The sequence below is a fragment of the Motacilla alba genome, chromosome 1A, assembly GCF_015832195.1.
Source record: "Motacilla alba alba isolate MOTALB_02 chromosome 1A, Motacilla_alba_V1.0_pri, whole genome shotgun sequence".
NCBI classification, from domain to species: Eukaryota; Metazoa; Chordata; class Aves; order Passeriformes; family Motacillidae; genus Motacilla; species Motacilla alba.
Window position 1 is genome coordinate 58106679 of NC_052031.1, and position 14479 is coordinate 58121157.

Consider the following 14479-nt stretch of genomic DNA (forward strand, 5'->3'; position numbering starts at 1 on the left):
GCATCCCAAAAATTCAGCAATGGCAGAAGATATTTTAGTTCAGACAGCTCAATTTCAACTTACCTGCCTATTCTAGCCATGTATTTTTGATACTGTGATTTTAAATTCCTGTAGGAGAACACAACCGAGGCACACAGATCTTTGCACCCTAACAAACTGCAGTCTGTAGCTCCAAAGGAAAACTTGGTTTAAAATGCTGAAGTGTCAATATTCAGAGCCATCAACTTGTTAACTGCAGTGTTCATGGCATCTGTCCATATTCTGCTACATGGATATTTATTTTGAGGTTCTCTTCGAGGACAGAGTTCAGAAGTCATCAAGACCTCTATTTTGTTTCCTTCAAACTATCTCAAAATACAGATTACAGTGGTGCAAAATATAATGGAACATTCCATCAATTTTATCTGTAAAGTATTTGTGCAGGGAATGGATGTTTAAATTTACATAGAAATAATATGTTGATTTAAAATAATAGGCTCTGCCTTTCCTTAGGTTATTTTGTTTGGTGAGAGAGTGGAGAGAAAAAATGGGCTGATTGTTGCTAAGAAGAGACTTTTACTAATTAATGTCTCTTCAATATATTCTTCAACAACAATATGGTAATAGCACATTTACGATCTAAGTACACTGGTCAACACTTAGATACCCAACAGCAAAAAATAGGAATTTATGTATTTATCAATAAATTCTAATACTCAGAATTTATTATTCAATTTATTTTGAATCTGTGCTGCAATAAAATCAGTTCTTTAACAAATACTTTGACCTGGCCATATTTTAAAATTTTCTAGATTTATTTTTTTAAAGCTTGCTGTTGACAGGGATAGAGAAAAAGTACAAAAAATATTTGATGAAAATTCTCACTCTAATAAGAGAAAAAAATAATGATACCTATTTCCTGCAGTTTATATCAGAGAAGTCTGAGTGCTCTGAAAGACATTATTAATGGAATAAAAAAGTAAAGCTCCAAGCCATTTAATGCATTTAAGTAATATAACCCAAGACTCCCAAATCTGGTCTATTCTGACTACATGTTATATTTAAAAGCTGTTCAATGAAAAAGCTTGTCTGCAGGCAGGATTTTTGCATCTATGAAAAATCAACTCTTAATGGCAGCACAAAACTAATACTGATTTATCATGCTGACTCCACAGAATAGAATTTTACACCTGAAAAATTGATAAGGCTTCTTTGCAGTGTTGCCAAGTTTTAGTACCTTCAGTGGGTTTCATCTAAATGTTATATGAAGTTCCCTTCATAGTCATTGCACACATAGGTAATAGTTAGGTCATGAGTGGTGTCATTGTTAAAGCAGATGTTTACACTTGGTCAGATGAATTACACCTTCAAAACATCCACTTCTTTCCAGTAACTATAGTAGTATTCTTATCCACTACTGGGCATTCACTTCAATTGCAAGAATTCCTCTGATATTCTAAAATCAGTCATTAAAAGAGGAGAATATCCTCCAAGTATACTGCAACTTACAGGGATTGCACTTTTGGGTGTAGATGGTCAGGAATAAAAAGCCATTTCATTTTATATTCTTCTCTTACATGTGCCCAGTATGCCAAGCACCGTTGTAAGGGTTCAAAAAGCAAGGTGCCCAGCTTTTTCCGGCTCCCACATAGCTTTAAGAGTACCAAGCTGGAGCAATATAAGCATTGTGAGATTCACACATGGCTATGCAGCCTGCAAGAACCAGCATTAATTAAGAAGCAGTGTTATCATCTCCTCTGACACTGTATTAATATGAAAATTACTGAATGTAACTAATAAAACATATTCCTTCTGGGTTGAAGAGATGAACTAATTGATCAAAGAACAACAGGGATTTCTAATAGCTGCCCTACAGCTTTCAGAAAACAGTAGGTTACAGAGCCAGCAGTGATACTGCTTATGTTCCCATAGTGCATCTCCTTCTGTTGCTGTAATCTGCAGTAGATAACTGAACCATGAGCCAGAGCCTGTTGGCTGATGTGAATGAACATCCACATCCACTGAAGAAATCTAGTATTCCTATGGTTTCCTCCATTTTCTCAGAACTAAAGAAGAACTCCTCCAATGGAGCTCTCCCAGCATGACACTCTTAGCACGAAGAATGAAGCTTAAGAAAATTCATCTTCTACCAAAACTGATCTTCATAAGTGCCATTTATATACCTTCTGCTCTTCACTCACTCAATCTCTTTCCATCTTCTTGCACCATACTGCCTCAAAGGATTGATAATGAAGTTCTGGAAATACTACACTTGGCATCCAATAGCATCTTGGGAATGAACTAGGACTGTACTTCTATTCCTTCTTTATTTTTAAGGAATGATCACAAGAGTTCCATCGTGGCATTGTGGTTCCTTATCTACTTGTCTGGCATAATGACAAATGAAAAGCAAAAACAACTAGCCACAGCTTCAAGCCAGAAAACAGCGATTCTGGCAAAAGTTTGAAGCCAAACATCCTGCAGCTTACAACACCTACCCTATACTCTCAAAAATTTAGATCAGTCAAAAAGGCAGCCAAAGAAACCATTTTAAATCTGACCTCATCTCAACGGAACTGGGAGCAGTGAAAAGAAAAAAAGCCCACACAATACAAACAATCAGATTGGAACATAATACATTAATACTGTTGCTAAATGGACTTTTAAAAGATTGAGATTAGCATTTAGCTTCTTAAAGAATCCAGACTACATTCAGCTCTTGCACAAAGGGTGGAATGCAGCAAAGGAGACTGTCAGCTGAATCCATTCGGGATACCCATAAACAAAGTCATGTTCATTTTGCCAAAACAGCTTCAAAATAATCTTTTTTTGAGGAGAGATCTTTGGCCCTGTTGAGTGTCAATGGCTGTGGTAATAATCTAGAAGACACATGGGCTACCACAAATCATGGCTTTGCTTCTAACTTGTATCTAGTCCAGCCATAAGGCCATTCTGAAAAGGAAAAGGCAGCAGAATTACATCTCCCTGCACAATCCATCAAGATGCACACAATTTTACTGAAGGTGCCAGTGCCAACAGTCTATATATCAAATACTTGTTTACTGAGTGATAAAAGCAATACTTGCAAGTCATTCTTATGGTACAGATAGGAGTTATGACAAACATGAGACTATTTTCTTTCATTTTTTTGTTTAAAATTTACTCCTAGATGTGGGAAGAACACAGGTCCTCCCACATGTTCCATTGCAGAAACTTCTGAATGCTCTCTCACACAAGACTGGACACTGCCTTTGCTATGAAGCAGAAAATAAACATTCTATTTAACAACTTGGAGTGCAATATTTGAAGAAAGAGCTGCTGAAATCTTTGGACTCCCATACAGATGAACTATCTGAACACCACCTATGCTTATCCAAGAAAAGAATTCTGTGTGTCTGTTTTGAGGTAATACTTACTCAGACAACATTTAACACATGAGCTCTGAAACCACATTTAAGTTTGTTGCATATAGAAGGGACTGAAGAAAACTTTAGAACTTCTCAAATGAGATAAATTAAACAATCTAAGTACTCTAAGTGTAGTGATTTCCAATATATGCTAGCCAGTGGGTTATACCCTCACAGTCCATTCTCCCTACTCCCAAAGGGAAGATAAAACTGAACTATTGAAGGCTAAGTAGTCTGTATTTAGTAAGCTCAACAACCAGTCCATAAGCTAAAACGAGTGCAATAGCTGCTGATGTGTGAAAGGCGCCTAAACAAGACAAAAGCAAATAAGGAACAGAACTACTGAGTGCTGAAAACCAACTGCTTAAGCAAGAAAAGGTAGGAATTGTAAACACACAAGAGATAAATATAATCCAGACATATGATACCCCCAGGATTTCAAAGTTGCCAGACACTTGGCCATTACTGTGGTCCTGCTATGGGACACTACCCATCATTATACAGCTCTACATTCATTCAACAAAGCTTGTCTGCTAAAAAGATGGTCTTTATCTCAGTGTCCAACTGATGAGTCGCCTACTCCCCTAATTTATCACTTTGAGGCTGTGATACTGAAACCATCCAGATAGTTTCTATCTAACAAGTTTTAAGTATTAGAAAGCAGGCACTCCTTACTGCAGTGCACTGGTCCCTTGGAGGATCCTTCCTCTAATCAAGTTCCCTGAGCAAGCAGGTTTTCATCATACACACTGATGGCATATTCATTAGCTATCCCCCCTTATTTGATGTATATGTATTACTTTATTTGACACAGTCACACCCTTACTGGGAGTCCTTACAGGATTCTTTGGGGGTCTTTTTCAGTTGCCCTCAATGTCCTTTTGAGGTAGCTGTTCCTTGACCCCCATTTTTGAGTAAGCACAATATCATTGTTTTCTGTAACTTCTGCTTTGTTAGCCTTGCAGAGCTGAGCTGGCATCCTACTTGCCTTTTGCATGACTTCTGTTTGCCTAAGTTACATCCTTTACCTATTTCTGCAAGGCTATGCTGTTCTGTTCTACTATCCTCAGACTAAAATGGTGTTCTGTTCTACTGTCAGCTGGGCAATGCTATGAATTCCAACTTTTACTCGAAAACTGTTGAAACAATAGTTACAAATCATCAAAGTTTTTCCAAAGGCAAAGAAAATTTTAAGCTGCTACCCCTTCTTAAACCAACTGGCAAGAAGGGCATGTAATTGACATTCCTACATTATTTCAGCAACTCCTTTACTTATTTTAAAGCAAAGTCCATGATAGAAAAAAATATGTGTTTCAATTCACACTTCTGCTGTTCAGGACAATTTTGCATACTGCTTATTTCTAGTAACAGACTTGTTGGTGCTGGGCTGTTTTGTCAAGGCACTGCACCTTGCATTTAAAATTAGAACCTTGCTCCCACTTTAAAATGTCTCATTCTCCAGTCCCAGCAGTGCTGCAGCTCTCTCCCTCTTCCTTTCCACCTACTCATTCTCCGTGCAGCTGCCAGCATTCCCTCCTCTAAGAGCATCAGTGTTACAAGTACCCTGACACAGCAGGTTCATAACATGAACTCATGTGAGGGCTGGATTAGAGCATTAGTTCAACAAACTTCAGCTCCACACATCCTTGACTGCGCTCAGACTCAAGAGCATATGCCTAGAAACAAATGACGCCAATCAAGTAAGTTTTATTAAATGCTTTTTGACCTCATCCTAGAAAATACAGGGGGAGTTTCCAAGTCAGCATGTATGTTATAATAGCCCTATTTCTTTTTTATGAGCTACAGTCCAGACAGATGTGTTAGCTCACTGGGAAAATTATACAGTCACTTTTCAAATTAGGCAATCATTTTAGTTCAAAGGGTATTTGCACTACAGTCTTGTTTTATTCAAATTCAAACTATATTCACTTGAGGGACTATAGTTGAAAGGGAAACTCACCATTTTAATAGAAAGTTGCCTGTGGCAACTTAGTTATTAATCAGAAGCAGAAATCTTTCTGTATTCAGAAGGCAAATGGCTTAGTTCCCCTTCCATGTACTCCCATTTACAGAGGATTTAGCACCGGAGTTGCAGATTTCTTTTTTGAAATGAGGATGTCTCCATGACCCAAATCCACGTTACAAACAAAGGCCCTCAAAACCCATGAGTGCAGTTCAAAGAGCTGAGCCTCGCTTACTGTCATCCTTTTCCCACAGCCCACTGATAAACTTCAAAAATAACTAGAAACCTTGTTTAACATCAGTCCTCTATCATGTTAGTAATGTATGTAAGGTAATATGCAATTTTGTCCCATATAAAAGCTTCAAATAAGCATTTACTTGAATCCCTGGAGACACTGTATCAAGTAATTAGGGACATTCCTTGGCTCAACCTTCAGTTTCATGGCTGATTTTACAAGACAGTTTCCTGTTAAAAATTTGTGTCATTTTCTTACTTACTTCACACAACTGTTTCATGCTTTCTTTGACGGTAAAGAAAGAGTTTTGCACATACTCTCTGGCTAAGATGTAAAAAAAATAGATAATTTGGTCAGTTCAACCTATAGCCCTGACACCTTCAAAGCACATTTGAACTGTAAGCACCTACTTTAAGCATACACAACTCCATAGCTACCTAATTGCAGAGGAAAATTTTAAAAGCATCAGTGGAATTTTCTTATTGAAACATTTTTTCTGTGTCTTTTAAATTTGCCAAAGAAGAAAGAATGCATCAGAAAACTGTTACAGCACATAAAAGTTAAATCTAAAACAGGAAGTCCAATAGAAGATGTTGATACTATTAACAGTTCAGTGGGATCATCTGCATTGGCCCACAACTCACACTTCAGGCCGTACGCACCTGAAGAACCCTGCCTGACCAGTGTTGTGGAGACCATGTGAACAGATACCTGCCTTCAGCCCATGGAGAACCCTGTGCTAGAGCAGGCTCCTGGCAGGACTTGTGGGTCTGTGGAGAGAGGAGCCCACCCTGGAGCAGGTTTGCTGGCAGGACTCGTGACCCCCTGGGGCCCCACACTGGAGCAGTCTGTTCCTGAAGGATTGCACCCCATGGAAATGACCCCTGCTGGAGCCGTGTGTGAATGACTGCACTCTGTGGCAAGGATTCACATTGGACAAGTTTGTGGAAAGCTGTCTCCCATCAGAGAGACCCCGCAGTGGAGCAGCAGAAACACCATGTGACAAACTGACCACAACCCTCATTCCTGTCTCCCTGGGCCACTGAGCAGGAAGGAGGTAGTGAATCGGGCATAAAGTTAAGCCTGGGAATGAGGGAGGGGTGGGGGAAAGGTTTTTTTGAGGCTTGCTTTTACTTTTCATCATCCTACTCAGATTATGATTGGTCATAAATTCAATAATTCCCCCAAACTGAGTGTGTTCTGCCTATGATGATAATTGGTGAGTGATTCCCCCATCCTTATCTTGACCCATAAGCCTTTTGCTACATTTTCTCTCTCCTTTCCAGTTGTGAAGGGGATTGACTAAGCAGCTTTGGTGGACATCTGGCATCCATCCAACGTCAAACCACTGCACTATTGTACTAAAGTATTTCATTTTACTGCAAAAACCTTTTAAAAGCCTAAATTTCCAATTTCAGAAATAATGGATTTTTTTATCTAGTCAGTTACTCATCCTGAAATACAGTCCTATTTAGAATTCACCTAAAGTTCCTTTTGGTTTTCCCCTGGCTTGCTTTTAGATTAGACACAACAGGCAAAATACCAGCTTTACAAGTTTACTGTTGCTGGGAAATTCCACTAAATAATATGGAAATTCCTCCTACAGTACCTTAGCAAACACACACAATACTGGCATAACGATTTACCTGTACAAAAGACAAGATTCTTTAACAACACTGCATTCTGTATCAAGAGTTTCAACAACATTTCTTTCTCAGATTTAACAAACTGGGTGAAGTTGAGAAAATGTGGTCACTTTGTAGCACTCATGGAATTCAGCAGACCAAGCTAAAAACCTGCTGCATAACTGAGTAGTTCTTCAGGACATTTTTCCTAGGAATAAGCTAGCCCACAAAAACATTCTTCCACTTGCCTCTTCATGAACACATGCACCACTATTTTCCCTTGCTCTTCAGACAAGACATTTTCATAAGAGATATCTCTATTATAAGCATTAAAACAACCCAATACATTTTCAATTAGACACACCTGAGAATTTTTAATACATTAGTATATATTTGCTTTCCTTATGATCCTTTCACCTTATGATCTAGAATTCCTTTCCTCTGCTAAAACTACTAATTGCTTACCAGAGACATAATTAGCTGATTTTGTATTGAAACAAAGCTAGGTTGGCCTCTGAGGATAGAAATCTTTGTCTGAAAAGAAGTTTCACACAATGATACACCTATTTTGATAACTTGTACAGCCTAATTTCTCTAAGGAATGAGCTTGGCAACTGCAGTTGTTTTAACACTCATCTGATGTTCCTGATGGCTTCAGCTTTTCAATCTCCCACTTTCTACGGGTGAAAGAAGCAAGAACATAAATGCATCCAAACCACCCCAGAAATACTACTCTGCATACATAAAACAATAAACATCTATTACATACTTACAGTAATCATATATCAGAGCAAGCATGATTCGAGCTAATTTCCACAACATGCAGTTGCCTGCCTTAATAAAGGCTGTATAGGCATGCCTCCAGATTTTTATGGAATTCCTGGTAGAAGAGAAAGCAGTAACTTTTGGCAAATATATCCCTACTTCAAATTACACTTGTACAGTAAGTATCATATCCTATCATATATATTGTGAAAGCATACTTTTCTCTAAAAGTAGGGTATTATAACTAGAAAAAGAAGAACTTTCTCCATTCATTAATACTTATATTAATATTTTAAGCTTTTATTAGGTTTTCTTTTTTTCGTTTTTTAAACAAGAGATTAGTACATTACAGGCTATCAAAACAATAATATTGTATTTCACCTGTAACAATGCTAAATTCACTTCACATATGCATTATCTGGGGCTCTGGGAACTTTCAATTCAAAGTAAGCACAAATCTAAAACAGAATGAACATTAGACATGTCTTTCCAATACATATTCCTATAACATACACTATTTCCCAATATTAGCACTCCCAAATCTCCTTATGTTGGAGATTAAACAATTCACTTCTTGATGCACCAAAGCAGAAACAAGATGATCCTTGTGAAAAGGATGCAACCATGCCTGTGAAAGTGAGTGTATAGCCACACAAACAAAATATGGGCTCTTTGTAATGGCAAAGATGGAGAGAATTCACTTTAAGCAAGTGGCAATATTTCATCAAGGATGAAATGGAAATTATTATTTCCATTATTATTTGTAGTGGCAGATTTAGAAAAAGAATCTTAAGTCTTCTTAGATTACCAAGACATGGAAGAAAAACTGAACTTCACCATAAGAAACCTCAAATGAAGCTATTATATCCTTCAAACCAACTAATAAGGATCCCAATCATTATCTAGCTAAAGGCGGGAAGTAACTAAAGAAACAAGTAACAAAATTTAAATTGATGTCAAAAGCTGTATTTTCAAGGTCAAATGAAGTGGTGACACCAGAAAGTCCAGATGTAAAGATCAGATGAGAAGCTGAAAGCATTTGAATCTATCTTTAAAAGGACTGCCTGTGGGATTTGATAAAAAAGCAGATGCCATCCACATATCTGAGGGGATGTCAAGGGTAGGGTCTTCACTGCATCATTAGAGAACTTCAAACTCTATTGCCAAGTAAATATTTCTGGGAAGTAATAACCTGAAACATGAACACCTCTGAATCCTTGCTTAGTAACTCTGAAGTATTTATTCCTTATTTAACAGCACGTATTGAATATATTTTAAATGTTAGTCCAGACACTCCCCAAGAATTTAGATCATGGGATTGTCCAAATATTATATGCTTCTAACAGCTTCATATAAATTTGTTTGTTAGCAGGTTTGCTACAGAGGAGTTACAGAAAAAAAATCCCTCTACTATTTTAGCATTGACACTAGTAAGATTTCATGATGATAGCTGCATAAAACTTTGTTACGCCACTCCATGCACAAATATTTCCCCACACCAGTTCCAAGTATATTTTGTGTACAGATTTATGACAAAGAACAAACAAGGCTACTTGCAACTTTAAAAGTTTTGAGAAGGGATAGAATTTCAATTTCTAACTTCGCACCTTTCACGAAGTACCAATTTCACATTTGAAAATTCCAGGAGAGTACTATGAGGGTCTGCACATTACAAACACTACCCTTTAAGTACAGGCTACTACTCACTAACTGAAGTGCAGCGCAGACAAAACCTAGGCAAATGGCAGACTTCTAATAGCAGAACTTTTTGTGTATGCTCCAGTTGTAACTCATACACTAAAGAATGACCATTTGAGAAACAAAAAGAAAACCCATATGAACTTAGCCAAATAGTTAGCAGAGGTAACTGTAGATACTTGTTCACAAGCCAGTGTCACATTTACAGAGCTGCTCTTTGCAGCACTCCCTGAAGTCCATAATATGCTGCCTGACAACCCATTTTTTGGCAGTGCAACACCAAAATTATCACCTATAGCAAATAAACTACCACCGAACATTCAGAAAGCAGGGGGTGTCTAAAACCACTGGTGTCTGACACACTGATGATTCCTCAATGCTTCCAACTTTAGGAATGGTAGAGAAATCAGAAACTCCAGGTTTTCTTTTCGATAGAAGTTATTCTACTTCAAAACTGAGTGCACGTGGCAGTATATAATATATCCATACCAACTGGCCTCTCCGCCAGTTTGCTTTTGCAAAAGGAATAATAGTTAACATTTATCACATGAAACTCCTCTGTATGTCTTGCCACTTGTCTGCAGTCATCCATGTTGAATCTTGTATTCAAGTGAGCAACCCCAGAACTCTTAATTCACTTTAAGTTTGGAGGCTTTTCTTTCACAGCTCCTTAATTAGCTGTTAAAATCTTCACAGAAAGAGAGCCAACAAATAAACTCGTCTGTATGTTGGAAGTTGAAGGCACACTTTATTCCAGTAAAGTGAACAAATGTTTCTTCTTGGAAACAATTTGATGGAGACAAAAAGTCTCTCCAGATTATACTTGAAGCTCAACCTCTTCAGCTATCTGTTTCTCAGCTAATTTCAGTATCCATACAACACACAAGGCTGGTTTGGTGAAGCACTTTTCAAATCACATCCTCTCTTTTGCTCAAGACAGACTCCATTCTACTAATCTTCCTTCCAGCTTCTTTTCGTGCAACTCAAGTGCTCAGCACAGGTGCATAAGCAGCCTGTCTGCTTATCTCTCAGGACATTTTCATAGTTTGCAATTCTATAGTGTTCCTTACTTAGGACATTCCTTCCAGCAAAAACAGCTTCCTTGATGTTTATTTCTTCGGTTTAGTCACAGTAATTTCATAATTTACATCAAAAGAGTCATTCATTATCCAGCTTTCTAAGATTATACTCCTCTGTTAATTTCTTCATGTCATTCCTCCTAAACATTTGTACAACATATTACCAGAAGAGGTGACAGTTTTGCACCACTTTGGTCCTTCCTACCATCTTGTGAGAATTTAAGAACTCGTCCAACTGTAACAAATTTCCTCTAAATAATCAGTTTTGGAGTATAACACGTGGGTATTTTCCCAATCCTAACTTCAAATTCACAGGGTTTTTTTGTACCAGTTGAAAAACAGAAAGTAGACAGTGCACTTCACCAAGTTTGGCCACAGCTAGCTAATACACAGTCGCTGTCATTTTAACCAGGACAAACACATGACAAGTAAAGATATAAAAAATGCCTCAAAGTGAGTGTGAGTTTCTTCTTCCAACTGGACAATGAACTCTAGTATGGAAGTATGGAAGCATGAAAGTAGCTTGGGAGAAAAGTCAACAGGGTAAAAAATAATTGTCACCAAAAATACAGTATGTCTGCAAATCTGTAGAATGAGGAGGAGTATGTACTGTGAAATCACTCATACAGAACCAACTCACTATCAAAAGGAGGGACAGAGCTACCAGCTTACTGTTGCTGTGATTCAGTATCAAGCAGATGTTTGAACAGCGCTAATCTTTTAATTGTTATGATGCATCTCATTTCTCATTCAGCTACAGATCCCTGTTTCTGCTATATTTATATAGAACATCTGGGAGTGGACCTGTGCTATTCATGACCTCTAATCTCAGAAGACAATGATGATATTGCCTCTTACACTACCTTGCAAACTCCTGAGCTTGTATCTATCCCCTCTTTCCTATTTCCAAGTATCGCATCTTGAAATATCTCATCATACTCCAGAGTCTGTGTTTTTCTGTTCCTCCCATGCAGAATTTTCCATTTCTACTCATAGATGTATGAGCAATAACATGTCCTGAATCAATGAAGCTTAAGTATATAGGCTTTGGGTCCTACAGATTTTCCCACTCTGTAACTTTTGATTAGGCAGTCTTACTATGACATACTTTACATGCTAAAATTAAAAACGGAATGAATATACTAACACAGACATTCACATAGATGAAGAGTTCAGCATATCCTGTTAACATATTTGGGAGTTTCTCAGATATTCTGAAGCAAATCTCTAGCTGTTCCAAATATTTCTCTCTCTGAAGAGGGGTGTCTCCTTTACAAATTGCTGCAAACACTTTTTATAATTAAGTGGTAATCTTTGGTCAGAACTCTGGCAGAATGGTCAAGTTTTCCTAAGACCACTTAAAGGACTTAAGAATGTCAACCTAGAGCTACTACTTTTTACTTGAGCCTCCGCTACACAGTCCAGCAAGTACAAACTCCACTAATACCTATGGATTAGCTTAATTTCCATCACAATTCCTCTTTCCTATACAACTTTTTTCCAAGACCTTGACGAGCTTCCACTACAGGATGTTTGCACTTTTTTTTAAGACGAAACTACCTTTAACAAAACCAAGTGATCCATTAGACCTAGCCTGAGAGGGCTAGGAAAAAAAGAAATCAAAAACATTAGGAAAGTAGTTTCAAACGGAAGGAGTTTATTCCGCACCTTCCACAGCGACATGTACTTTTCAAACACATTGACAGAGGCTACTGTGTCAGTACACGAGCTTAACAAAACTTCCTAGCGGCATTCTTCCTCCGGCGCGGTAATCAGCAAGTAAGTGGTGCATGAATGCATTAGCAGAGCCATCCAGGCTGCCCATGGCCCGGACAAGTGTTATTATTGCTCGGCCGCCCCGGTCCCCGCCCAGGCGCGGGGTCGCTCCCGGCCGAACGCCGCGCACGGCTGATGACACCTGCAGGACTCCCCTCCGGCCGCGCTCCACACTCCGAACACCGCTCATAGAGAGTCTGTGCTCTCGTTACGGTTTTGTGCCTTGTTATCAGCCCGTGTTCAGGTTTTCCGCCGGCCAGGGGCCAAAGCCTCCCGGCTCCCCCGATAACGGCTGCCCGGCCCCGCTCCCCCGGCCCGGCGCGGGAGGCCGGCTCTCGCCGCCCCTCTCCACCCGCACACAGAGGTCCTGAGAAAGCACAGTGGTTCTTCCTTCCCTCCGAGGTGGGAAATTTAAAAAATAACGATTAAAACAAACCAAGCCGAAGCACAACCCCGCCGCCAGCCTTGGCGCTGGCGAGCCGCTCCCGTCCCGACAGCTCCGTGCCCCGGCAGCTCCGCGGCCGGGCACCCGCACCCAGCCCACGGCACCCAGCGCCGACAGCTCCCCGTCCCGCCAAACGCGGCCCACAGGCCTCCGGGTTGGAGGGGGCAGCACCCCCGGGCAGGGGCAAGGGGAGTACGGACAAGAAGGGACACTTACTGGGCGTGCAGTGCAGAGGTGAGGCTTGCGAAGAGACGGGCGACGAGGGAGGCGCCGCCAGCGGCGGCTCCTTGAGGGCGGCGGCGGACGCGGGGGTCAGGACGGGGGGCAGCATGAGGTACCGGTCAGGCTGCGGCAGGCAGCGCTGGCACACCGAGTGCAGGCAGGGCAGCAGCTTGGGCCGCCGGCTCTGGATAGGCTGCCCGCACACGCCGCAAGTGTCCAACAGGTTGAGCGGGGCCGCGTCCCCGTCGCGCTCCGCCGGGCCCTGCCGGCTCTCGGCCTCGTTCTCCCCGCTCAGCGCCGCCGCCGCTGCCCCCGGTCGGTCCGCCGGGCACGGCCGCCCCGCCGCCGCTGCTAACGCCGCTGCCGCCTCTTCCATTGTCCTATGCCGGCCGCCGCCGGAGAGCCGAAGGAAGGCGGGGCAGCCCCGCCGCTTCCCGCCCGCGCCGTCGCCGCCTACCGGCCCCCGCCCCGCGGGTGTTCGTGCGCCCGCCCGGCAGCGGCTGCCCCGCCGCGCCGCGCCGCCAACGGCCGCCCGCGGCCCGCCCCGCCTACCGGCCCGCCCCGCCGGGACCGCCGCCCCGCCCCCGCCCCCGCTACGTGAGGCGAGCGCTGCCCCGCCCGCCCCGAGGGAACCGGCCCGGCCGCCGCGGAGCCCCGCCCCGTCCCGGGAGCCCCGCCCTCTCCCCGGCACCAGTGACCGCTCTCACTCAGCTGGGTGGCGGCCTGGCTCTGTCCGGGTGAGAGGAAGGACTGGAAGTTCCTCTTGAATATGAGGAAAAACTTCTTTACTGTGTGGGTGGCCATGCTCTGAAAGAGGTTGCCCAGAGAGGCTGTGGAATCTCCCTCACTGGAGATGCTCAAGAACTGTCTGGACACAGTCCTGTGCCACGTGCTCTAGAATGACCATGCTTGAGAAGGGAGGTTGGGCCAGATGACCCACAATGGTCCCTTCCAACCTGACCCATTCTATGATTCTGTGAGAGGTCTTTGTCCCTTGGACAGGGCATTGAAAAAGGTCACTGTTCTCCCTGCCCTGTTGTGTGGGTGAGTCTAATTTTTGGTCTGTGTTTGGCTTGGTGATCACAGCAATACCACCACATGCAGCCACGTTACCTGACTGAAGCTAATTGGTGATTGGTACAATTAAAGAGATACAATGCAAAAGTACAATTCTTGTTTAGACACAACATTTTATTGAATCAAAGGCCTTAAATATTGTGCTGGTAAGACATTGGAGCAGGCTGTCCAGAGAATTGTGGCTGCCCCAACCCTGGAAGTGTTCAAG

General features: G+C 41.7%; 1 protein-coding gene and 1 long non-coding RNA gene across 2 annotated transcripts in view; one reads left to right on the forward strand and one right to left on the reverse strand.

Annotated features, from left to right (window-relative positions):
- Positions 1-13706, reverse strand: part of TRIM24 (tripartite motif containing 24) — a 55372-nt gene extending 41666 nt beyond the window's left edge. Inside the window, exon 1 of the mRNA XM_038153786.1 lies at positions 13189-13706. Within this exon, the coding sequence (XP_038009714.1) occupies positions 13189-13570 (382 nt within the window). The 5' untranslated portion in view covers positions 13571-13706. The remainder of the gene's footprint in view (positions 1-13188) is intronic.
- The window catches only part of LOC119708015, a 30431-nt gene continuing 29024 nt past the window's right edge, over positions 13073-14479 (forward strand). Inside the window, exon 1 of the long non-coding RNA XR_005258944.1 lies at positions 13073-13206. This is a non-coding gene — a long non-coding RNA (uncharacterized LOC119708015). The remainder of the gene's footprint in view (positions 13207-14479) is intronic.